A 26,051-nucleotide genomic window follows, 5' to 3' on the forward strand; every position below is an offset into this window, starting at 1 on the left:
AAGTTGAATACTTTTACAGCTTTGCACCTCACAACATATATAGTTGTGGATGTTGCCAAATCATCTCAGATGTAACTGCTTAGGTTATATGCTCCTATGTTAGTGTACATTTACCTGCAATACAAAAATAGTTTAAAATATTGAATAAAATCAAGTGTACATTATTTTTATGATGTTTCTCTAGAAGAGGAGCTGAAAGTTTGTTCTACACAGTGCATGCAAGGTCATCTCTCTCAAACGATGAACACGAGCGCCACCATTTGAGCCAATTCAAGCAGTGCAAAGCCTGCCTGATATTTACAGCCAGCAACCGTAACCAGACCTGATCTCAGTCCTGATCTCACTGCTATTACCTGCAGACCCTTCTGATCCATGATTGGTTAGCTGATTATGTGTCGGTCATACCCGTCCTTGTGGACTCTGCTGCACTATGATGATAAAAGCTATGTAAAATAGGACAAACATATGTACTGTTTATAAAGAGGATTTATTTACAAAAATGTACGATGAATAAAACAATACAATGCATGTTTAGGGTATTTTTTTCTTTTTCACAAAATGTGTATGCAGACGAAGCACACACTGTCACAATGTATATACTGTATACTGTTCCTAAAGTATACATTAGAGCAAGTGATAATCGAAGATGCTTATTTGACAGTGTAGAGAGAGTGAATATGACAATTATTGCGTTTCATAATGTTGCAAAACATATGTCAAAATAAATGGAGGATATGGAGATATAAACAATCCAATACAAGAATGCGTATTTTTCCTTTTCTTTCTTTTTGTAACAGACTTCACTAACACTAGTACATCACCAAACAGGGAGCAAAAGAAAATAGCACTCTCAGGATTAAAAGTAGACATAAAAAAGGGGAGAATTGGTCCTTCTGAGTTCTCCATTAATCATCATCCAGTAGACACGCATAGATACGCACTAGACAAACAACAGTCACTGTGTGTGATCAGGCTGTTGGATTTCGATCACCGTGATGTCCGTGTGATGAGCTCACAGCCCATTCACTCTGCAGTTGAAGTAGTAATGGAGAAAGCGCTCACTCTTTAGCGGGAAGAGTGCATCTCTGCTGTTTATATAGTCCACACTAAGGCCTCGCCCTCTCCGCTGTGTGCTGCTGCTGCCGGTAGCTCTGTGCTTGAAGAAGCTGGACTTGAAGCTGAAGGTGAAGCGGGCTCTCTTTAATAAGGGTACTGCTTCTGTTTTTTCCCAGCGAAGCAGGCCAGCCAGGTGCACAGCAGTATGGCTGAAGCAGCGCCTGCCCCAGTGCAGTAATACGCCCAGCCGATCTCACACGAGCCTGAGAAAAGGTAAAAAAACAAAACACTTAGAAAAATAAATATATAGGCACACCACTTACAATCAGTTTCTCTGATTTTGCTATATATAGGTATATGTTTGAGTAACATGACTATGTTGTTTTATTCTATAAACTACGAACAACATTTCTCCCAAATTCCAAATAAAAATATTGTCATTTAGAGCATTTATTTGCAGAAAATAAGAAATGGCTGAAATAACAAAAAAGATGCAGAGCTTAAAACCTTCCAGACCTTAAACAATGCAAAAAGAAAACAAGTTCATTTTCATGAACTTGTAATAATTGAGAATTCAGAAATCCATATTTGGTGGAATAACCCTGTTTTTTTAATCACAGTTTTCATGCATCTTGGCATGTTTTCCTCCACCAGTCTTACACACTGCTTTTAGATCACTTTATGCCACTCCTGGTGCAATTTAATACATTCAAGCAATTCTGCTTGGTTTGATGGCCTGTGTTTATCCATCTTCCAGTTGATTATATTCCAGAGGTTTTCAATTTGGTAAAATCAAAGAAACTCATCATTTTTAAGTGGTTCCAAATAAAAATATTGTCATTTAGAGCATTTATTTGCAGAAAATAAGAAATGGCTGAAATAACAAAAAAGATGCAGACCTTAAAACCTTCCAGACCTTAAACAATGCAAGAAAACAAGTTCATTTTCATGAACTTGTAAGAATTAAGAATTCAGAAATCCATATTTGGCGGAATAACCCTGTTTTTTATCACAGTTTTCATGCATCTTGGCATGTTCTCCTCCACCAGTCTTACACACTGCTTTTGGATAACTTTATGCCACTCCTGGTGCAATTTAATACATTCAAGCAGTTTAGCTTGGTTTGATGGTGTTTATCCATCTTCCAGTTGATTATATTCCAGAGGTTTGGTAAAATCAAAGAAACTCATCATTTTTAAGTGGTCTCTTATTTATTTTCAGAGCTGTATGTTTGTAGTCCTGATTGCAGTCCATTTAAACCCGCACAAAACATTGTGTGGTCCACAGAAAAACTTTATCAACCTTTTCAAATCCAGTACAATAAATACAGTCCAACAATCAGTGTTAAATATCTGATCTGAAGTCTCATTTTGAGATTACTGTAATAATAGTATAAGATCAATTAACTTACTTTAATGTTTTAAATGATGTTATCTACTAAAACTATCCTATCCTATCGGTAGATAATGTATAATTCTAGATACAAAATTAAATTTTGCTTTTGTCAAGAAACATTGCTGAAGCAAGAAAAAAGTTTTTTTTCCTGCTGAACATGTAATCACTAAGCTTCAGTAAGGTTGCTTACCATACCTAGGTAATGTACCACCACGTGTGTCAATCTGAAACCTGTGTGAACTATGCAACCTATTGTCTTGTAATAGTTTTAGTGAATAGTTCAATGGTTTTGGTTTGCACACTTCATGACTGATCACTGACACGAGGTCAGAAATTACAGACAGGCTTCCTCTTTCACCAGGAGTCTGCTCTACAGGAACTCTGTTCTTTCAGTGTGTGCTTTTTTCTTGGAAAGTGAAGACAGTTAGTCTAAAAATAGCAGGATACACTCTTTTTTAATGCCTTTTTTTCAATTTTTCAGGAAAAAAATGATATATAATGTCCCAATACGTTCGCCCATATAATGTACGTTTTATTCACAGGATAGATACTGTATTTGAAAAGCAGAAATGCTTTTCACGTTAGCTTTAGCGGCGCTAAGGAAGATCTGTTTAAGACTTCTGTTTAGTCTCTTAAGCTGTCAGTCAGTCCCTGGTGTGAAACAGGGTCAACCATGCTGAAACCAGAGAATCTGAGGCCCAGTGAAACTCATTTAAGAAGCAGAGTGAAGAGCTGATGGACAGAGCTGAGCTAAGTGTGACATTTGTTTTTCTGCGCTGAAGACGTCTGCTACGCGTGTCAAGAGGTTCTGAGTTCTACGCTTCCTTGAAGAAAAAGAAATTACACTGAGTGAAAGCAGAAAAGCTTGGCAGTTTATTGCCTATTCTTATGAATTCTCAGTTCTCTAGTAAAGTTTTAAAGAAGCCCTTGATGTTGTAGTGTGAAGCATGTCTGAGCTTCGCAGACTTGCACCCTGCAGTGTTCATTGAAGACAGGGATGGTTTAAAATAGTGTTTAGTTTAGTTTTTTTTTTTTTTTTTCAGAAAAACAGCATAATAAGCCAGACCTTTGCTGCAATGAGCTCCATTTTCTCACATATTGCTTACAGGGGAGTTACAGTGGCTAAATGCTAAATAGACTGTAGAAGACTCGATTCTCTTATTTACCAAGAGAATAGAGTAGTTTTAGCCTAGCATGCACACTTTTAAATGGAACTCCGGAGCAGATAAACACATTACCAATGAACCTACTAGCACAATGCTTAATGCCAGGTGTGAGATAGAGGGGTATAAAGCCCTCCAGTAATGAGCTGTAGAGCAGTGGAACTGTGTTCTCTGGACTAATAGTGTTCCATGCAGTACTTTTGGTAAGAGTTAGACAGTTGGGGATGAGGTGGGGGTGGTGGTCTTCCAACATAATCACCTTTCCAAACTTACAGCCTACATAACCAGTGGCAAGCGACTATAAGTCTTACTCTGTAGCTAATCAGTGAATATATACAGGGGTATAGGACAATGAAACTGAAACACCTGTCGTTTTAGTGTGGGAGGTTTAATGGCTAAATTGGAGCAGCCTGGTGGCCAATCTTCATTAATTGCACATTGCACCAGTAAGAGCAGAGTGTGAAGGTTCAATTAGCAGGGTAAGAGCACAGTTTTGCTCAAAATATTGCAATGCACACAACATTATGGGTGACAGACCAGAGTTCAAAAGAGGACAAATTGTTGGTGCACGTCTTGCTGGCGCACCTGTGACCAAGACAGCAAGTCTTTGTGATGTATCAAGAGCCACGGTATCCAGGGTAATGTCAGCATACCACCAAGAAGGACCAACCACATCCAACAGGATTAACTGTGGACGCAGGAGGAAGCTGTCTGAAAGGGATGTCCGGGTGCTAACCCGGATTGTATTCAAAAAACGTAAAACCACGGCTGCCCAAAACACGGCAGAATTCAATGTGCACCTCCACTCTCCTGTTTCCACCAGAACTGTCCGACAGGACAATAAATTATTGTGGTCTAAAACCAGGTGTTTCAGTTTCATTGTCCAACCCCTGTATATATACCTTCAAAATGGGCGTATCTACTACACTATTGTTGGTGGTAAATTACCCAGCTATGGTTAGCAAAGCTTAGTGAATCTCAGTGATTACCTATTCAGTGGATAAATAGCCAGCTCGCCCATTTCCGTGGCTGTAGTTAACTGTATGTATGCTGTTGTCTTTACCTGGCAAACCCAAGTATGGAAATGGGACTGAGTGAATGGCGATGGGCAGATTTGGAAGCTACATCCCACACAGGTTTCCGTGACGTACTAAACAGTTCAAATATGAAAATATTGTCTGAAGCTCTGTTGACTAGAGCTGTCGAAGCTTAAACACAGCATGTTTCCTTAATATTTGATGATACATCCTGATTATGTTATGAGTTACTACAGAAATATATAATCCTTAATTGTTCTTCAACTAGCTTGTTATTCCCTCAGCTAGTTTGCATAATCTAACTGTAGTTTTGCAAATAAATTACATATTTGTCACATTTTATACCTGCAAAACAGAATGCATTTTGCAGTAAAGCTTTTATAGCAAAATGCAAACAAATCCTCACAGCATTGCTCCAGAATCTACTGATTTTTTTTCCCAAAAGAGTAGCGACCAAAAGATAGATAGAGAATTAGACACTGTGGCATGTAATATCTTAACAAGTGATTTATTAAATGTAGTTTAAACATCTTATTTATTGTAGTAGTAATATTAGTAATATTAGATTAGATTTTCATTTTTTTCTTGTTTTATACTATTTTATCTACTAAAACTGTTGTGTTCTATTGGTAGATAACGAAACATAGTTAAAAAAATTAAAATATCATATCGCTTTTGTCAAAAAACAATGCTGAAACAAGAACAGTTATCTGCCAGTGGAATTATACACTTTCACTAGATACAATTAAAACTTAAAACTAGTAAAAAGTACAAATTAACTTAGTGATATGTTGAATAATGGTATAAAATGCCATAAGATAAGATATTTAGAGTAGATTTAAGAGGATTTCACCTCTTAAGATACCATCTGTCCAGTTCATGAATAGTTGTTCTGCTGGTGATGTCATAAACATTGATTTTTCAGTATAATATTGATTTTACATATCATCTCTGGAATGTTGAGACCATGCCTATACTCATTTTACACAGTATTGATTCCATACACACACCAGCTGTTCAACTCTCAAGCTACATTTTTCTTTTTAAAGTGGAGTTAGACACACACACAGGCTACAGTACACACACACACACACACACACACTGTTCCGGCTGCCCACACAGGGCAGTAACCCCGTCCCCCTTCAGCGACTCCCCCTGCTGCTCAGACTCTCTCAGACCTCTGAAGTCATGCGTCATTATGTTGGCCTATTTGACAACATAGCCAAACATGGAACTCTGGGTCTAAGCTGTTCTTTTCTATGGGAAATATCAACACTATCACCCTGTCATATGTGCTCTGTTCTCTGTCTTCTGCTCCTCTGAACCATGAGCTTCAAATAGCTGCATGTAGTGTGGTAACTGATGGTTATGAAAGATATCTTTTCTTTAAACTCTTTATAAAACTAGTTATTATTAGATATCCTCCTCTGAGTGACACTGAAAACCTAAATATACTGAATATGAAAGTCCAGATTTGTGGTCAACACAAAGTCTCTGCTGAACAAGTACGAGAATGTTTTCCTACCTAAGTCCAGACCAGAGTCTGAACCAAGGTTCAGGTGTATACATTGTATACATTTATACATATATATATATATATATATATATATATATATATATATATATATATATATATATATATATACATATATATATATGTATATATATATATATATATATGTATATATATATTTGTGTTCATGCTAATATGCATTTGATGTGAATAAAAATTTATTTTCTAATTAGTTTTGAAGTCCTTTTCTCGTGGAGGCTATTGTCTTGAGCATACATAATACATTTATAGTGAATTAATATTAATAACGAGTTGAAATTACTCGTCATTTTAGAATAAACATATATAAAGTAAAAATACATCTGCATAACTGAAATACGTAGAGCGAACATTATTAAATGTCTTTAACATTACAATCAGTAAAGTAAATTCTACAAAATACAACTAGACTAACAATGTTTATGGGGAAAAAGTAAATGTAACATGATTTTTTTTTTCTACAAAAAAGTTGTTTGACAATTTACATAATTCAAATTAGCAGAAAGTTTTTTGTTATATAGTTCAAATTCTACAAAATTTTATTAAGCTGGTAGAGCTTATAAGCAATCTATGACTAGATTTTAATGGGTCTACTTTGTTAAATTCCCTTTAACCCCTTGATGTTAAAAAAAAAGGAAATTTAAAGAGTAATTTTTTGTGTGTATTTGACATCGATTTGTTTGTAGAAATCTTCAAGTTTTCAAAGCAAGTTGCCTTTTTTTTGGTCTTATGCCAAAATGTGCATCCCTGTCTGAATGCGACTCCCCTTCACATGCACCAGAGTCAGGCAGTGTATTTCCTTAAATTATGTTTATACATAATGGTTGATTCTACAGTTACAGTAGACACTCTTTCATTTTCTATTCTTCTATGCATGATGATAGCCTGCTTTAACTTACTTTAATTTGTCTGAAAGTCCAAATCATCTAGAAAAGTACTTTAGTACTGAAAAAACTTGAACATGGTTCAGTTGATCCTGACCAAGATCACCTTTTCTGGTCCTTTGAGCTGGGCTATTTTGCCATTTTGGTTCAGACCAAAAATGTGAAAAAGTGTGAAAGAGTTCTAAGTTGACCGTACTGTTGACCTTCTTTTAAAGTAACTGTGACTGCATCAGATTACGAGGAGAACATCTGAGAACTAAGCATTTCCTCAAACAAAAGTCAGACTGGGTCATTTGTTCCTTGCTGCACACTTGTCACTGTGTGGCCGAATATGAGCAATAGAGTCTGAGCTTTTGGGACCAAATCCAGAGTTTTCTCCAGAGATGGAATTTATGAGAGTGTGAAAAATGAATCAAAGAAAAGCAGAGGCTACACCACCATCTATTATCTCTGAATGCTCTGCTGAGCTTTTAGAAGTTTTAGCTACAAAACTGCCAGAGCTGCCCTGATTATAGTTGCATTTCTTGTACTGATGCAGTAATGGACAAGTATCATACATCACATTTTCATCACAACACCACTGACGTTATATATTGTTGTATAAAGAGCTATCAGATGATACAAAATGCTTTAAGTTCTTAACAGGAATTCATTGACTGCTGGTGTATGGAAATGGAAATGTCCCAAGTGCAAGCTCTAAATTTGCTGTAATGTATGCACAGTGTACACACTGTTCTCTGCTCCAGCAGCGCTATATTTTACTTGGGTTCTTGTTGTTCCAGGACAAATAACACAGGTCCTGACCTGGGTATTAAATTAGACTGCTAATGGAGTTTGTGCAAGGAAAACAGATTCGGATTTTATTAGTATATAGTCTGTAGCGCATTAGATTATACAGAGTGGGTGGGTAAAAATGAAATTGTCTTTAAATATGCAAAATGAATGAAAGAGTTTGAATTGCATGCGTGTTTCCTTAATAAATGTGTGTTTGTAAATGCTTACCCAGTTGAAACTGGTCTGAACGGTTGTCACATGTCTGTTTGACCTCCTCACTGTCCCAACCAAGAGGATAGAGGGCGCATCCCGAACCAATGAGCAGACCTGCAGAGAGAACAAATGTGACAGTGTGAACGTAAGTTAAATTTCAACTTTTCTGCAAGTTTCTCAAGTTTATATTCATAAAGTTTTAAGGGTTCAGAAATCAATATTAGATGGAATAATCCTGGTTTTTAACCACAGTTTTCATGCATCTTGGCATGTTCTCCTACACCAGTCTTACACACTGCTTTTGGATAACTTTATGCCACTCCTGGTGCAAAAATTCAATCCATCTACCCCTTGATTATATTCCAGAGGTTTTCAATTTGGTAAAATCAAAGAAACTCATAATTTTTAAGTGGTGTCTTATTTTTTTCTAGAGCTGTAGAATCCATCTAATGTGTTCTCTGACCCTAGCATTGAAGGATCCCAATGTCATCTATTTTTTTTTGGCTTTCTGCACCTTCAGCTCAAATGCATATAATTAGCTAAATAGCTGGATTTGATGTGTTGGAAATGGGGATAACACTAATATGTACAGGAAATGTATTCCTCTAGGACCAGGGTTGGAAAGCACTGCCTTAGAGAAACACATACATGAGAAGCACCATTTAACAAAGCAAATATGTGTTTTATGCATTTAATTGGTTTATTGAGTCATCCTGCTTCTATATTTAGTCCCTGCTTATACTTGTACTAAACAACTGTCAAGGAATAATCATTTTTAAAGAGTGAATTCACTTTTTTCTAAATGCTGTGTATCATTTACTCTCCCTGCTCTACCACTGCATGATCCTTTGCCCATCTGTCATGAAGAACGGTGTGATCTCTATCTGGAAGCCTTTCGTAGGTCTATGAAAGCTCTGATAAGGCACAGGGTCACAAGGAGCCAGCACTAAATCATGCATCACCGAGGGGGAGGGTGGTGAAGACCACACAGGCCACGGTCTAACTATTTTTAACAAGGGCCAAAGAGCTTTCACTAGACTTACATGTATACATGTATTCTTGGTATGAGTTTGTTAGTCTATGCATGCTGCCACATGAAAACACAAGACACTTAACATACTTTAAAGACCAATTGGTTTCTGTCTGTATCAGAATGAAGGCAAAGAATTGCTTAATTGTAGCTTCTGCTTCTTCATAATTAGTTTATTTCTGCAAAGATTTGAATCTAAACAATTAGGCCACTGCAAACAATGATGGATTATCATATGATTCTTGTAGCAGAATAAACACAACGTTTGTGTTGTACTGACATCAATAGATGATTTACAGGGTGTATATGGTCATGAAAAACCTTAAAATAGTCATGGAATTTGAATATAACAATTTCCAGGCCTGGACAATTTTTAGAAAAATAAAAATACCCAGTTAGTTTTTGAAAAGTCATGGAAATTTGGCCTACAAAAGATTTACAAAAGTTAATTCAGTAATTTAGCCCTACAAAATGGAGCTCTCAGGATCTGACACATTTTATCATAGCAGATTGTGCATCAACATTATCAGATTTATTTTAGGCCCACTATAATCAATTTAGATTTTTTGTTTTATTGTCCAGTGCACTGATGTTTTAAAAATCATATGGTCATGAAAATTTGCCTTGAAGGCATTGAAAAGTCATGGAAAAATAATGGAAATGTATTGGTTAAAAAGTATATGAACCCTGGATTTAGTGAGTCAATATTGTAAGAAAAAAGGAATAATAAACTTCAAATGACAGATTCAAAGAGTAGCAAAAAGCTCCACCAGTCTTACACACTGCTTTTGGATAACTTTATGCCACTCCTGGTGCACAAATTCCAGCAGTTCAGCTTGGTTTGAGGGCTTGTGATCATCCATCTTTCTCTTGATTATATTCCAGAGGTTTTCAATTTGGTAAAATCAAAGAATCTCATAATTTCTAAGTGTTTTTTTATTCAGAGCTGTAACTAATTCACTTACTCTTGTCATGAGCACGCTGGCCAATGTTCAACCTCACCAATGGCCAATGTATACTTCTGCTCTGGACCTACTCTGTAGCCTACGCATACCCAACACATGCACACGCACAGCTACGTAGTGCAATCATGCAGGCTACACTCATGTAGGCAACATTTTGACATTTGATGCAAAAGCATAAGCAGCCTTTACTGCTATCCCATGACTTTTGGCATACCACAATAATACCCTTGGATTTTGAAAGCAACTCTGGATGAGCTGGATGATTTCTACCAACCTAAGGATATAAAAAGTACAGTAGTGTATTTTTAATTGTACGTTTTTTAAGTAAGCATTGCTGTGTATTAGAGCTGCATTCTTAGAAATCTTAAAAAGCTATTACAAATGTGTAGTGATGCACCAATAAAAAAACAGAGAAGGTTGTCTACAGAGCCTAAGAATGCATGGTTCTTTAACCCTGTAGGCCAGTTATGTAAGCACACACTTCACTTTTTCTCTCTATTAACTACATTATTGCCGTAATTTAATGGGCCCTAAAATAGAGCCCTGCAGGTGTCCATAAGATACAATGCTAAACCAAATGGTGACCAAATAATTCAACCCTGTTTCTGCATTTAAAAGGATCCATGGAGTTGAAAAATCATTGTTTAAATGCTAATGCTAATCAATCTCTCTATTCTCCCTGGACATAATGTAAAGTAGCAGGTCTCCAACTCTGCTCCTGCAGACTTTGTATCAACCCTAATCCAACCCCCCACAGCTCCAACTAATAACTGCCTTCACAAGTCCTTGATTGGCTAAATTAGGTGTTCGATTTGAGTTGGAGTTGAAACCTGCAGGAAGGTAGCTCTCTAGCCAGGGTTGAAGGAGGGTTGGAGAGCACTGATGTAAAGGTTCTACTTCAGTAAAATGGTTTCCTGCAGAACGTATGTTCAAGCCACAAATCGTTAATGTGTTCTATAGTCAGCGTTTCAAATGCATAATGAGGCAATCCCTTACGATTCAGCATGAGCATAAAAGAGCTCTTCTACGCTGGTTCCACCAGCAGCCCTCTCGCCGCTGTCTCAGGAGGATAGTTGCTGCTCTTTGCAATTTGCTGCTCGCCAGGTCTCTCAGCATTGAGCTGCAAGGCCACGGCTGCTCTGCCCTGGATGGATATTAGCCCACAGGCCTTCAGCTAAGGGGCTTTGCTATCACATTAGCTTAATCTCTTCCAATTTGCCTCTCGCGTGCCTATCAGTTTTGGGCCAGTCGTGGAAAGGGAGAGAGAGCAACAGAGGCACAACCGCACTAACCCCATCATATACTGGGGCAGAAGAAGATAACGGGGAAAAAAATTAATCCCCACGCCAGGGTTGCCCGAGCTTCAGAGATGATTGAATGAAGAATTTAAGCTGAAAGAGGAAAAAAAACTGAGAAATGGAGATACATTCATACAGCTGCATTCCTTTAAAGTCCTTATTAAAACAAACAAAAATAAACTTTCCAAATATAGTTGAAAATATAGTAAAAGTGTAAAGGAATACAGGTACAGATATATAGCAAATAGCAAAATGTATAGCATTATATGTTTTTGCAACCATATTTGGGCTAAGCTTCCCCAAAATTTCTTTGTGCTAAGATCATCTTAAAGTAACTGGAACTTCCCACTTGACAAAACTCATATTCACTGTTCTCTTTATGGCTTATTAATAATACATTGTATCATTAATCCACTGTATACACTGTATTAGTCAGCAATAGTTGACATATTGGTTGAGTACATCTTTTTCTTCCACTCATTTCATGTCTGTTAACTTGGACCACACTGATAACACATGGGCCCTATCTTACATCCAGCGTAAGGTGTTTTGCAATGCTCATTGCTATCTTACACCCCGACAACAGTCTATTTTCACAATGGCACTTACGAATATATCTATGCAGATGGGCGTGGTGGTCTGGAAGTGAGGTCTGTTCAGGTAAATTTCTACCGTATTGTTATTTTGGCAACAGAAAACATACAGACGCGCCACTGACTGAAACAACGCACACAACAGTTGACTATCAACCATCAGATGTTCATTGCTATCTTGGCAACGCATGGGCATGGTTGATGGCTCGTCTATAGATCGCTAAAATAGGGCCCATGTGCTTATCAATGGCTTTATTGGGCTTATAAAGTGCCATATTGCAGTATTGAGGCCAAAACATTCCAATAGGAATGCATTGAAACGTGTCCATAAACTTTTAAACAAAAATTCAAACTTTTCTTCTGGTCATACTATTCGAGCTACATGTACTACATGTGTCTTACAGAGCCCATCCAGCCTCTCATATTTCTCCCCCTTATGTACCATCTGTACTTCTTAAATACTCCCCTTTGGGTAATGTGACTTATAACAATCTCTCAAACACAATAAATATACATAACCGGTAATTCACTCTCTCTCTAACATTAGGACATTTAGAAGAGGTAAGTATTATACAGAAATATATAATCCACTATATTAACATCTCTTCTTTTACACAGGTCAACTGGAACCCCCACCGCAACCAGAGATTTCCCCTTACCCAATTAAGGGTATAAAAGCTGAGTGACCCACACGCTGCCGCTCCCTCAGGACATGAAGAGATAACAGGTTGATCTGCATAAATGAATGTTAAAAGTGTAAAGTGTCTTTGAATGTCTTTTAAGAGTTTAGTGATTGGAAAGGAAGCCTGCTATATCACAATGCCATACATTTCTACATTTCCCCCCATAGGAATGAATGGTGGAATGTCCAGAAAGGTCAGTAGACAATGGGCAGCTCTCCCACACTCCCACTGAGAGAATGTGTGGCCCCCTTCTCTACACTGTGCAGAGATGAGCTTTTGTATCAACCATCTTTTGAAAAAAAGTTTTCACATCCCACATTTTAGCTTAAAGTTTGTGGACTTCCACCATTTAGCTAAAACGTTTTGGACCTTTTATTACATTTTCATTAAAGTATTAGTATAAAACATAGCAACCTTATCAACCACCTTAGCACCAGCTACACCTATTGTATTTTTTGCACTGTAAGGTGCACCATATTATTTTCTGGTCTATTTTCATACATAAGGTGTACTGGATTATAAGGCGCATTTTAGGAGACACTATAAGGAACTTCTAATTCAGCAGGTCTCACTGCTGGGTTGTGGTTGGGGGAGGGGAAGCTAACTAAGGTAAGTAAAGCTAAGCTAAGTAAACAAAACTGTAATAAAAAAGATTTTCTTTTAAAGTCAAACGAGCGCTGGACGTTAATCTACACAGATTTCTCTCCTGAAAACTGTTTATTTGGGTGAGTAAAGCACTTTCGTTTACTTACAGTAAGCTTAGATTCCTGAAAAGCTATCTGCTAGCTAATGCTGCCCTACAGCACTACACTGAGGAACCCTGAGTTCTCCAGTAAGCCAGGGCGTTATTGGCTAGCAGTTTGTCCAGCGTAGCTTGTTTTAACACGGTAAACATGCAGACTTCAGTCCAAAATACTCACCTCTAAGCGACGAAAAGCTAGAGCGTTTAGCAGGTAATGCTAATGCTGCTTCAGCAGTGCTAGCTGTGGTTAGATAGCGGTTAGCGGCTAATGCTACTCCAACCTCGGTGCTGGAGAACTAAACTGAAACTCCTGTATAACTCTGTACTTCAGCGGAGTGGATTTACTGCTCCTTATAACCTGACTGGTAAAATTCATACATAGGGCACACTGGATTATATGGTGCAATGAAGAATTTTGGGAAAATTGAAGGATTTTAAGTGTTTCTTATAGTGTAAAATATACGGTATATCAGAACACAGCTTAGCTGCAAAGGCACTCACTTTTACTCAGAGAACTACAGTTTTTTTTTTGTGGGAGATTACATTTTATCTGCAATATTTCACCTAATACTATTTCTCCTTTTTAGAAATCAAATCAAAGATAAAATTGTGTACAGAGAAAAAAAGACTCTTCACAAAGTCTAATCAAATGCATTTGCTGGTGCACATCCAGAAACTAAGAATGCATTTTTCACTGATGTAATCTGATGATTATTTCCTCCTAATAATGTGCACACACTCTTCTCGCCCTCTATAACAATATCCCGCCTCATACCAGAATATGAAAAAGCAATAAGCAGAATTTCCCTGTTAAAATTTTGATAAAACGTTATGAAAAATGGATGTTCCACAGGGTGTGGAGGGTCACACAATAACGAACAGGTTCATCTCAGCATCCACATGCCCCTGAGCCCCTCTCTCCTGCACACTGCCTCCAGTTTGGAGGTGCAACACGTGGGCAGCAATGTGATCAGAAACATGCGACAGACAAAATGAAAGAAGCGGCAAAAGCACTAACATATCGCTCTTTTAATCTCCAGCGCGGCTTCAAACATGCTAACCACATCTGACTTAAAGTATGATTAAAAGAGCAGATCAGAGATGTGCCGCCTCTTCAGATGAAGCAGACTCTTCCTCTCGAGTCCTGTCTCTAAATCGCTGCCCCACTTTTCCAAGTGTGGGTGGGTCATGCCACACCGAACGCTCATTCAGAAGACGAGACCTAAAATGCACTAAATCAGAAGCTGCTAGAGAAGCCTCCTCTTCCAGGCGCCACCAAAACACTCAGCGCTGAAATTTCTCTTGCACGAGCTGGACTTGATGGAAGCTTCCGGTGAACTGCAACAGCGCAAGAAGGAATGCATCGCTCTTAGAAGCCATGTTGCGATGGTAACGTATTCGTGCTGAATATGAATAAAATTATGAATTCTCTTTCAAGTCACAAGTAATGTCAAGAGATAAAGAGGCGTGTAATGAGCTTGAAATGCCCTGCAGTTCTGACAAAAAAAAAAAGAAAACAAAAGGAGGACAGCTGCATTTCTCACCACCACTTGCGCAACGTGCATCTTTTCCCCTGAGCTCGATTCTTCTAATGGATATTTTGGCTGAAATGCAGAAGTGCAACATCTACTTACAGAGTATTTACTACACGTCCGTACTCTGCTATTATACAGAACTACAAGGTGGTATTGTGCCACCTGATTCCTTGTAAAGGTGTGGTTTGTGGAAAAGACACAGGCATGAATCTGTTACCAGAAGTATGGACATGCACAATAAACAGTTCTTCTGTCTCTCTCTCAAAAAAAAAGGCAGAAAAAAGTAGGAGTAAAAAAGATACATTAGCCCTATCCGGACAGGATTAGTTTCTCATTATTTTTCACACTTCTACTCAGTGATAAAACTCTTGCATCCGGACTAAAACTGGAGAAAAAAAAACAAAAAAACAGGAGGGCCAGTGAGTTTTTGGGCTTTCTCAGTCATGTGATATTGCGTTCAGTAGCTCCTCCATTTCCACTTGCTGTTGTGTTTATGTGGATCTCTGTGGAAATCTAAATGTGTAATAATGGTGCGTATCAGTGGTAAAATAGCTGTTTTATTAAACGCAAGGTGACGAAGCTTAGAGATGTGCGCCAGAATGGGAGTTCAGCGAAAAAATAGTCGGTAATTGAGTCTGTTTTTTTTTTTTTTTTTTTTTAGAGGACGTCTGAGAAAAACACATACATGGTCGTTCAGGACGGGAATAAAATCACAAAGGACCCCCAATAAAAGAGAAAATTACCCCAGGACCCCCTGAGAAACTAATGCCGTCCAGATAGGGATTTGATATTGAAATAACTTTCCAATACTAACGAATAGCACATTATATTATTATGTTATCTGTTTATTGTAACAATTGTTGACTTTTTATTAATATGAATATAGCAAGACACTTTAATTTGCAAAAGTGGGCTATAGTTTTTAAACTACTGTGTACATCCTGATTAATCACATTTCAAATGTTTCTAATGGTGCTTTAATGAATCCAAGGGTCCTGCATACACAAGTTTCTAGATGTTTCTGATTGTGTAAAAATGGAAATTCCTAAAAATGCAGCATAACACCCAAAAAACTTTTTTCTTTGTTTACTTACTTTCTTTGTTTAAATAGAACAGACTAAAAACTAAATTTATACCAATAAAAAAGTACTTTAAGTACAGCACATTTTTGTCACAGTGCAATAAAAAAGTAAACAACTCTCAATTATCAGAACCACTGTTTGTTCCTGATTTACTCAGATAGTTTGCACTGCTTTGTGTTACCAATTAGTAATCCTTATGATGCAATAACTCAGGTTATGTTAAAATTATACAGTTATAATGGCTGTGTTTCTAGGATTTGTCCACCCCCTAAATCTGCACCCTGCAGAGCATTTTCCCAGAGAAAAATCTTCACCCAACTTGGCTTGGTAGCATTGTATGTTCCAGAAGAAGACTTAGCTGAATTGTGGAAACGGCTTTAGGTAAAACAAGAAAAACTGGTTGACCAATGCATTTTGTAATATAATCACATTTTAACCATATTGAAAAGCCCTACTGTAAACATTCAAATTTAAAAATTCTTTTATGCAAAAAACAACTCCAAAGGGCTTTGAAAAAAGGAAATCCATACAACATAAGAGAATAATTTTCCCTATTCATTTTTCTTCTCAAAAGAAACTGAATGACAAAGAAAAGAGGAAAGAGTGAAGAAGACACCTCCAAACTCCACTGATGATCCAACCAATGTGCATGCAGCTTCACTCTTTCATCTCCTCCCTGTCTTCTCTCCTCCTGTATGCTTTATTCATTAAGCACGGCATTAACTTGAACCGGGATCTTGTGGCAGATGACATTTCTCCACATGCTTTTCCTCGGAGGAATGTAATGAGGTAAGGGAACGCTGCAAATCATCGCAGGTTCTGGAAAAGGAAATTGTTGCTGCAATGAAAAGGAATGCAGTGATGCAACCAAAAGAGAGGCTTATTTCTAGACTTTGTTATTGAGGTTCACTGCCGAGGAACCTGCTGGAAAGGTCATTCCTCTCTAAGTCTACTTTCCATAAACTTTAAAGCATCTACCACCACTACAGAACTCATTACTATAGCCTGCACTTTTAGCAAAAGGGTTCTTTAACCCCTTAAATCCTGTAGGTAAGCTTAAACTTCCAATAACGACACAGCCATCATAAAAAAAATAAGAGACCAGTTAATGATGATGTTTTTCCTTTATTTTACCATATTGAAAACCTCTGGAACCAAGATGCATGAAAAACCAGGGTTATTGCACCAAATACTGATTTCTGAACAGTTAGGGATGAGTCAGGGTGGTAATCATCCAATATCTTGGCCTCATTAACTCTTTGAATTAACCTCGTCTTTGAATGCAATCAAATACTCAAAGCAATGTTCCTAGTAGAAAAGGTCTTCCCTGGACAATGGAGACAGTTTCTCACAACAAAAGCAGAATAAACTCTATTTAATATCCTTAAAATAAAAAGAAGAAACAATGAAATGAGCAGGTGCACAAATATTTTTTTTTGTTCTGTACTTTTGTTTCTGTACCTTAAATGTTAACTATATACAGCTCTGGAAAAAAATAAGCGACCACTTAAAAATGATGAGTTTCTTTGATTTTACCAAATTGAAAACCTCTGGAATATAATCAAGAGGAAGATGGATGATCACAAGCCATCAAACCAAGCTGAACTGTTTGAATTTTGGAGTGGCGTAAAGTTATCCAAAAGCAGTGTGTAAGACTGGTGGAGGACAACATGCCAAGATGCATGAAAACTGTGATTTAAAAAACAGGGGTTATTCCACCAAATATTGATTTATGAACGCTTAAAACTTTATGAATATGAACTTGTTTTCTTTGCATTATTTGAGGTCTTGAAAGCGCTGCATCTTTTTTGTTATTTCAGCCATTTCTCATTTTCTGCAAATAAATGCTCTAATTGACAATATTTTTATTTAGAATTTGGGAGAAATGTTGTCCGTAGTTTTATAGAATAAAACAACAATGTTCATTTTGGCAAAATCAGAGAAACTGATTTAGAAACCGAAGTGATCTCTTCATTTTTTTTTCCAGAGCTGTATATTACATACAATAAACAGGCCTTATATTGTAATAATGCAAAAGAAAATGCAATAAAAAATTGCGAGTGCAGTCCAAACTGCAATCCCCCACCAAAGCATTCAACTGGTTCTTTGAGTTGTCATGTTTCTATATTTAACCACTGCCTTCACAAAAGACCCTTGAAAAAATCCATTTTTATCTGCAACTGTATGTAAAAATAGGCCACAGTGGAGTGGGAGGGGTTAATTTCTATACCATGTGATCCATTACATCCTTCATTGGTTTGTTTATTTTATTGAATATTTTGGGTGTTTAATCCCCTCCTCCACACTCCCGTTGGGGCTTACTGCTTCTGAGATAGCTAGTGGAGCGAGGGGGTAAGAGGGTGGGTGGGTGAAGATTACTAAGAATGGAAGCAGCAACTGCACATTTTGTCTATACGCCAAGATTCCAAGGGGGAGGGCAGACTTATGAATGACAGCTTGAGGTTGGAGCCAGTCTCTGGTTTCATGCAGGCAGACATGTGTTGGTGTGTTTCCAAACTGTGAAGGCTATTCTGGATGCTTTTGATGGTGGAAAGTGAATAGTGAATGGGTCAGTCGATCATATAACAATAGTGGGGCCTATGAAAACAAAGAGCTAAAGGTACATCAAGAAAATAAAAGTTTAAAACAAAAAAAAAATGAAACAAAAATAAAAACATAACACACTTACTTTAGAAACCAATACTTATTGAACATTGTCCATTATCAGCTTCTAGATATAGCTCCGGACTATATTTCCCAGAATGCACCATAGCCCCTCCTAAAACACAATCACTTGAGTATTGATTTCACCTGTACACCTCACTTCACTCACTCACTGCCGAGTATTAGATTGGTTTGGTCAATTTTTAGAAAGTGTTTATATCTTGCCTTTCGTTTGTCTCTGTGTGCGACTATTTTTGATTCTTTGATCTTGATTTTGCCCTCCTATACTGCCCTGCTGTGTTTTTGATCTTGACTGTTTCGCCGTACTTGGTATGTTTACCACATTTTGTATTGGCCTTTTGTTACTGATCTTGCCTGTTGTTTTTAATAAAGCCCTTTTATTGTATCTGTGCTTGTCTCATCCCTCCCTGGCCTTGACACCTACACCACAGAACCAGCATAAATATCCTACACTGACTTTGTTGCATCACTACAAGCTGAATTTCTAGAATTTAAAATTAAGCGACGCGCGTGTATATATCAGTCATGCAGGCTTGAACTGCGCTCAGCAAGGAAAGACAAAAGTTCCCCTAGCAAAAGTAACATTGCATCAAGTTACTCTAGAAGGGAGCTGTCAATTCCCAGTGGAGATTTTAATGCTCTGACTGACAAGGTAGTCAGCTGCCTGGATCACAGAGCAGATGCCAGAATATTAATGATCGTTCGCTCACAGCATGGAAGCGAATGACCTAGATGTTTAGCAACACGCTGTGTGACACACAGTTCTCAGCTTACTCCACTGACAAAAGAGCGTCATTTACCTTTAGTTTACTTCAGGAAAAGGTAAAGGTATGGTAACATCTTAGCAAGTCAAAAAATCATTACTTCATCATCTACTTCATTTATCATATCTGACAACAGATTTTTAATGAGAGACAGTAAATAAATTGACAATTTGACTTGATGGCAATGCAGCCATAGTATGTACATTTTGAGCATTTTAATATTCAACATGCTGTGTGATGTACTGTGCTTTTTGGCAATGCTTCACATTATTATCATTCTCACAGTTCTGGGTAAAGTTACGAGTGAGATACGAGTGAGAAGAACCGCAGGCCATGCCAGTAAAAAATCACTCTATATCTACTGTCACAATAGTTCCACTGATTATATCATTCTGTGGAAGACCAGCATCTGCTTTTCTTCAGGGGATCTTTGTTAGTGTGGATCATGTCCTGGAATGGCCGAGTTGGGGAAAAAACTCAGAACATTTGGCCTGTAGTTTCTGGCAGTATTGTAATTGCTCCTCCTACATTTTTCTTTTATAACCAATGCTGTGAGTTTATACAAAAATCCCATTAGAAATTATAGTGACATTTGTGTGAAGTCTCTACACAACAGTTTAAAAATGCGCTAGAATGTTTAATAGTGTTTATTTTGGCATACACTGAACCCAGTCTAGTTTCAAAAGCCCAGGATCCATGATTAAGCGGTTAAGCGGTAAAATGCAACTGTGGCTTCAATAGAATAAAATGTTGTTGGGGTCTCCAAGCATCTCCAAAAGGGTCTCAGCAGTTCAGGATGCTGAAACAGTGACCATAGTAGACCAGAGTCCTGAATTTGAATCTCAGGACATGCTACCTTGCTATCAGCAGCCAGAGTCTGAGATAGCACAAATGAACATGCTCTCTTTGGGTGGGTAAATGTAGAGTTGCCAGGTTTGTGGTTTTACTTTTAAAAATTACTGCGGCCGCCAAAAAAACTGTTAGGTCAACACGGCGGGCAAATATGTACAAGACGACACTAAAATCAATCAACCAAGATTGATTACAACAATAAGAACTGAAAGAACATAACGACAGACAGCGTGAAAAGGAGAGCGAGAAAGAGAGAGAGAGGGGGGAGAGATAGAGATACAAAGAGAGGGAGAGAAAGATGGAGAGAGAGGGGGGGAGAGCTACAGAGAGAGAGAAAATTCACAATGTAACCAGAAATCACCAGGCAATTGCTTATTACGTTACTGTTAAATGTTGACTGTGATATAAAATTGTTATAAAAGAACTAATAAAACACTAATGTTAGAAAATTGTTAATGACTTATTGATGAGATAAACAGCAATACTGCTAAAAAATCCCATGTAAACAAAATACTAAGTCGTACACTCAAAGTTGTTTCGCCATTCGCTTCAGACATATATTTTGGGCTAGTTTAGATTTCTGAAAGGCGGGTTATAGACTGACTTTGGACTGTATTTTTTTGTTAGACAGCAACAGTAAGACACTTAACCAATTCTAGTGTTTTGGTTACATTAAAACTGTGCTTTCTATTGTGAGCTGTTACCTGTGCTATAAATCTACCAATAAAATTAGAGCTTATCTGTTTTCTATGCTAAGGGTAAATAACATGGTTGTGAATGAGCTTAATATTACATACTTACTATTTATACACCAAAAAGTAACCTTACATAATCAATAAATGCATAATTCAACTTGAAAGCTACATAAAGCTGTTTAAACATCAGCTACGCTTACCTATAACAGCCCTAAACCCAGATCCCATATTCCTGTCACACTGGCATCCAGATGTACGTGTAATTACTTGGCTGAACTAAAAAACAGCACAGCTGAGATCACTCACACCAACGCCGTAAACATGTCAGAATGAAACGCTTTTGAGAGGTTCTGACAAACTGTGAAGAGGTGCTACTGTTTTTACCACAGCCCTCATGGGAATGGAAACTGGTTAGAGCTACTTCACAAGGCACTGCTGCTCTTGCTGGTGACTGTACAACAGAACTAACATTTTCACTGCAATTCTATAACAACCGCCACCTTTCTGAACAACCTGATGCACTAAGCATGTGGCCCACTTGTGGAGGAACGCTGGTTTGATGCTGAGCATCCAGCAGCCTAGTAACGTTGCATTAGCGGCAAAAAAGCTATTTTCTGTTTTTATTTACCGGTAATTTGAAGAAAGAACATGCTAGCTGTCACACTCTTAGAACTGGTATAATTTGCTTTGGTGGTAGGCAAACTAATAACAGTCAGAAAGATATATATATACATATATCAAACCGTTGTTATTGTATTAATTTTAATAAATTACAGAAATTGTAATACACACTTTATGGGCGAAAAGATTGACACACTTTTTAATGTTTCTTGCGAGTTTAAACTTTTAAAAACAAGCTTATGCTGCTTTTGTTGGACAAACTGTCTGTACGATTCAGGGAAGGATTCTGCAAGAAACTTATGGAGCATCACTGGAGCATTTGATTGTATTCAGCACCATCATTCCAGCGAACACAGCTCCACTACTCTATTCAGCTCTATTCTGAGAGAGCTTTATCAATGTCTCACCCATTTTTAGGGCCGTTGGAAGCCATTTGGGGGCCCCAAGCAAAATGGACAAAAATCAGCCCAATCAGACAACAGTTTCACTAACTAGTTTGCTACTAGCATTGACTGCCAGGCAGGTAGCTGACTTTAACCATATATTTTGTTGCTAGGCAACCTGCTGCTAAATTGTTTATTATATTTGTACAAGTAGGTCCAATTAATCTAGTGTAATGATCACTTACCACCGTCATATTTTTTCTTTTTTTTATCTCTTCCTCTCTCTCCTTTCTTTTCTGGCTTCATAACTGCTAAAGTGCAGTTACTCATATTTTGCCGACTGCAAGAATCATGAATTGGCTGGCTGGCTACTGTCAGTAAATAGTGTCAGGCCAGCTCGGGGGCCTAAGCAGTTGATTGGTTTGTTTGCTTGCTTGCCTTGTTGCAATGGACCTGCCCATGCTAGCAAGTTGTCTCTTCCAGAGAGTTGTTTTCTATTGGCAATTGTTCTCTATAGCAAGGGTTGGCAATAGGTGTGTTAATTTATTTATTTTTTCCTTTCTTATTGGGTTTACCTGCTTTGAATTCAACTGTTCTGCAACTGGGTTCAACAACCCTCTGGGCTGGAGAGCTACTAGTCTGTAGCGTTCCATCCCATTACAATTAATTTTCCAAAACAGATTATTTTTTTGTGGCCTGCTACCTAATGGCTTGGAAATGGTGTGGGGTCTAGACAAGCTATATGTGTAGTCTGAGGAATCTTGTCAATGACAATGATACACTCTAATGGTTACTGGCATGAAAATCAGACAGTAGAGCTGATGGGAAACCATTAGCATGAGCCCTTTGGCTCTCCTGTACTACATACACCAGATCACTAACTCTGAATACCTTTGAAAAATTCTGCCAGGCCCTTCTGATGAGAATCCAGTTCAAGAAGCATCATTGAGGCCTAGGAGGACCGCTCTCATAGACGACTACTACTACTACTACTACTGCCCTCCATTAGGGAAGCGTTCAATATGCAGTTGTGAGTGGGTGCTAATGAGCCCTCGCCTACTGTTAATGCTTCTTCACACTCTCACTGATTACCTTACAGCTACTTATTCAGCCGGGTGTGAGAGAGCAGGGAAGCCTCGCATGTCCTTACAAGTAATTAAAGATTTAAGCTGCTCGCTTAGAATACAGACTAGATGAGGAGTTCAGCAAAGAGGCGAGCGGATAAGCCCTGCAAGCACGCCACCATTCTCAACCTTTAACACTTAAAGGGTACAGATTACAAACCAGGGCTAAAGCATATAGTGGGATTAAAACCCACACAGGAAGACCTGAAGATATTTACTTTACACTTCAAATGAATGGGCGGGACTTTGTGAAAAGTGTTTTAATACATAGCTTTAAATTCTGTTTATAGCTTTGATTTTGAACTAATTCTACTTTTCTTTTGTGTTTATCAGCTCTGCTTGTAGTTGTTGCCAACGGCTTTAGAAAACATACGTTTCGTGGTTCAATTCTCTTTCGTTCTACAAAAATAAGCCAATGTTGTCAAATTTGCCAACAAAGCCTGATTATGTAACAATACAACAACATAATTTGAGAAGCCACAATATGGTTTAATACAATACTATTGTTACATTCAGAATATTTTCTTATCACCAGAATACTAATCACTGTCACTTGTTCACAATTACATAAATACCTGTTTAGTTTGTTTACCACTTTGCAAAGTATTGCCAACCAATTATGTCGCATACTGAGCCATTAAAAAGTGGAACTGCTTGCCTGTTCTACTACTCAACACTAATAGCAAAACAAGGTTTAAAAAACTCATTAAAAAAATTATCATGCAGAATGGGGGCTATAAGGGACGGATTTAAAATAGTAATTAGCAGTCATACCAGTCATTTTCTTTACAATTTTCTCAATCCTACAATCATTATTTTGTGTATGTATTGTGTATGGATTTGTGTACATCTAGTATACAACTATAGGTTGTACTTGTCTTTCTTTTTGTTTTAATTGCTTTTTTGTTTTGTTTTGTTTATTTATTTATTTGTATAGAACTTTTATGTTGTGCTTTTAACTATGACGTGTTATTTAAATTATGTTATGTATGAGATGTCGGTTGGACCTCAGAAAGAATAGCTGCTAAAAATGTTTCCTGTTTTGCCATATCTTTGCTTTTGTTTTTCTTTTTGTTTGGTTCCATGATTTCTTTGGATAATTCTTTATTTTACCTTTGCCTATTTTTGGCCACTCTTGTCTGTGTGCTCTGCTTTACCTTTATCATTGTAGCTTTTCACGCTATCCTTCTAATGGAACCTACTTTAACATGTGCAAGCATGTGGAATCTTCACTAAAATAATCAGTTATTAATGAAAATGAAGTACAATATTTACTTATTCATGATTTTGTGTTTGGGTCAAATTGCCCAGCACTTATACCACTGTAATAGTATCATAATATCACAATAAGATTTTTTTCTTATTTCTTTCCCATCAGCCCATCTGTACTATTCCGCTATGCCATGTTGAAGCATAACATGTCGATCATTTTTAACACACATAAATCCCCAGATACAAAACACATACAACATATTAATGAGGAACAAGCCTTACATTTCTCAGTGTTCTCAGAATGACAGAAATACCGCAAGAATTACAGATTAGCTCTTGTATTGCATAAGCAGTGCAGAATATGAAGCGTTGGCCTATATTTGAGCATGCTAAGACTGCTGGCAGGTGAGCTCTTAATCCAGTCATTGGAGGTTTACATAGACTATGTGAAATCCTTTCTTTCTGCTTTAGCAAAAGTAAGACCCTCTCTTTCATCTCTCTGCCATCCTACTGAGTCGGGAACGCTTGTTTTTATGTCGACCCTTCCTGTTTTTTTCTCAATGGAGTTGCTGGAATCCTGTGCCTTGCTCTCTTTGCCCTCAATGCCATTCATGTTAAGAATTCAAATGGGCAGGAGAGGAGGGAAAGAGGAGAGCAAAGGAAGAAATAAAGACTGGCTGTTTTTTTTTTTAGAGAAAAAGTGGAGAACAGAAAACATGAATAGGTCTAGAGCCAGATTTAAAAGAGCAGGGCATCATTCTCAGAGGAATAAGAGGCAAGGGGGTTGCTGAAAAGGGAGGGCAAAGGAGGTAAGATGGCTACTGATGGGGTGAATGAACTTTCTGGTTAAGACAGTGTCTCCTTGGAATTGAGAAGCACAAGCAAAGCCAAAAACAAAGAAATTAAATTAAACTAGCAAGCCAAGTTTTGCCACACTGCCATTGGCTGCATGGAATCATCAATGGCATTTCAACAATAGGGATGCTCTTTATTTTGAAAAAGGTGCTGTGGCATAAAATATGAACTCTATTATGTTTTGTGTACCAATTATTTTTATTAAGAAGCACAAGCAAAGCCAAAAACAAAGAAATGAGTCTAGCAACCCAAGTTTTGATTGACTGCCATTGGCTGCATGGAATCACCAATGGCATTTCAACAATAGGGATGCTCTTTATTTTGAAAAAGGTGCTGTGGAATAAAATATGACCTCTATTATATTTTGTGTACCATTTTTTGTAATTAAGAGTCACAAGCAAAGCCAAAAACAAAGAAATTAAACTAGCAAGCCAAGTTTTGTCGGACTGCCATTGGCTGCATGGGATTTTCAATGGCATTTCAACAATAGGGATGCTCTTTATTTTGTAAAAGGTGCTGTGGCATAAAATATGACCTCTGTTATGTTTTGTGTACCAATTCTTGAATTCAGAGGCAAAAGCAAAGCCAAAAACAAAGAAATTAAACTTGCATGCCGGACTAGTTTTGCCGGACTGCCATTGGCTGCATGGAATCATCAATGGTATTTTAACAATAGAGATAACATATCACCTCTGTGACTGACTCGAGCCTTGCTATTAAAGCCTTAAGATGTAGACCCTATAAAGAGTTCTTCTGCAAAAACAGATACATGCTATCCATTAAACATACCTTTACCTCTTAAATGTTTACTAGGTCAGGATTTACATGACTTGTGACTAACATCAGGGTAGTGACGCT

General features: G+C 37.6%; 1 protein-coding gene across 1 annotated transcript in view; it reads right to left on the bottom strand.

The window, feature by feature from the left end:
- Positions 1–468: 468 nt before the first annotated feature.
- The window catches only part of LOC103033992 (LHFPL tetraspan subfamily member 6), a 117,755-nt gene continuing 92,172 nt past the window's right edge, over positions 469–26,051 (bottom strand). The window contains exons 3-4 of the mRNA XM_007236713.4: positions 8,090–8,188; positions 469–1,319 (exon numbers count right to left, since the gene is read on the bottom strand). Coding sequence (XP_007236775.1) covers positions 1,201–1,319; positions 8,090–8,188 — 218 coding nt within the window. The 3' untranslated portion in view covers positions 469–1,200. The remainder of the gene's footprint in view (positions 1,320–8,089; positions 8,189–26,051) is intronic.

This window comes from Astyanax mexicanus, chromosome 18, assembly GCF_023375975.1.
Source record: "Astyanax mexicanus isolate ESR-SI-001 chromosome 18, AstMex3_surface, whole genome shotgun sequence".
Lineage (NCBI taxonomy): Eukaryota > Metazoa > Chordata > Actinopteri > Characiformes > Acestrorhamphidae > Astyanax > Astyanax mexicanus.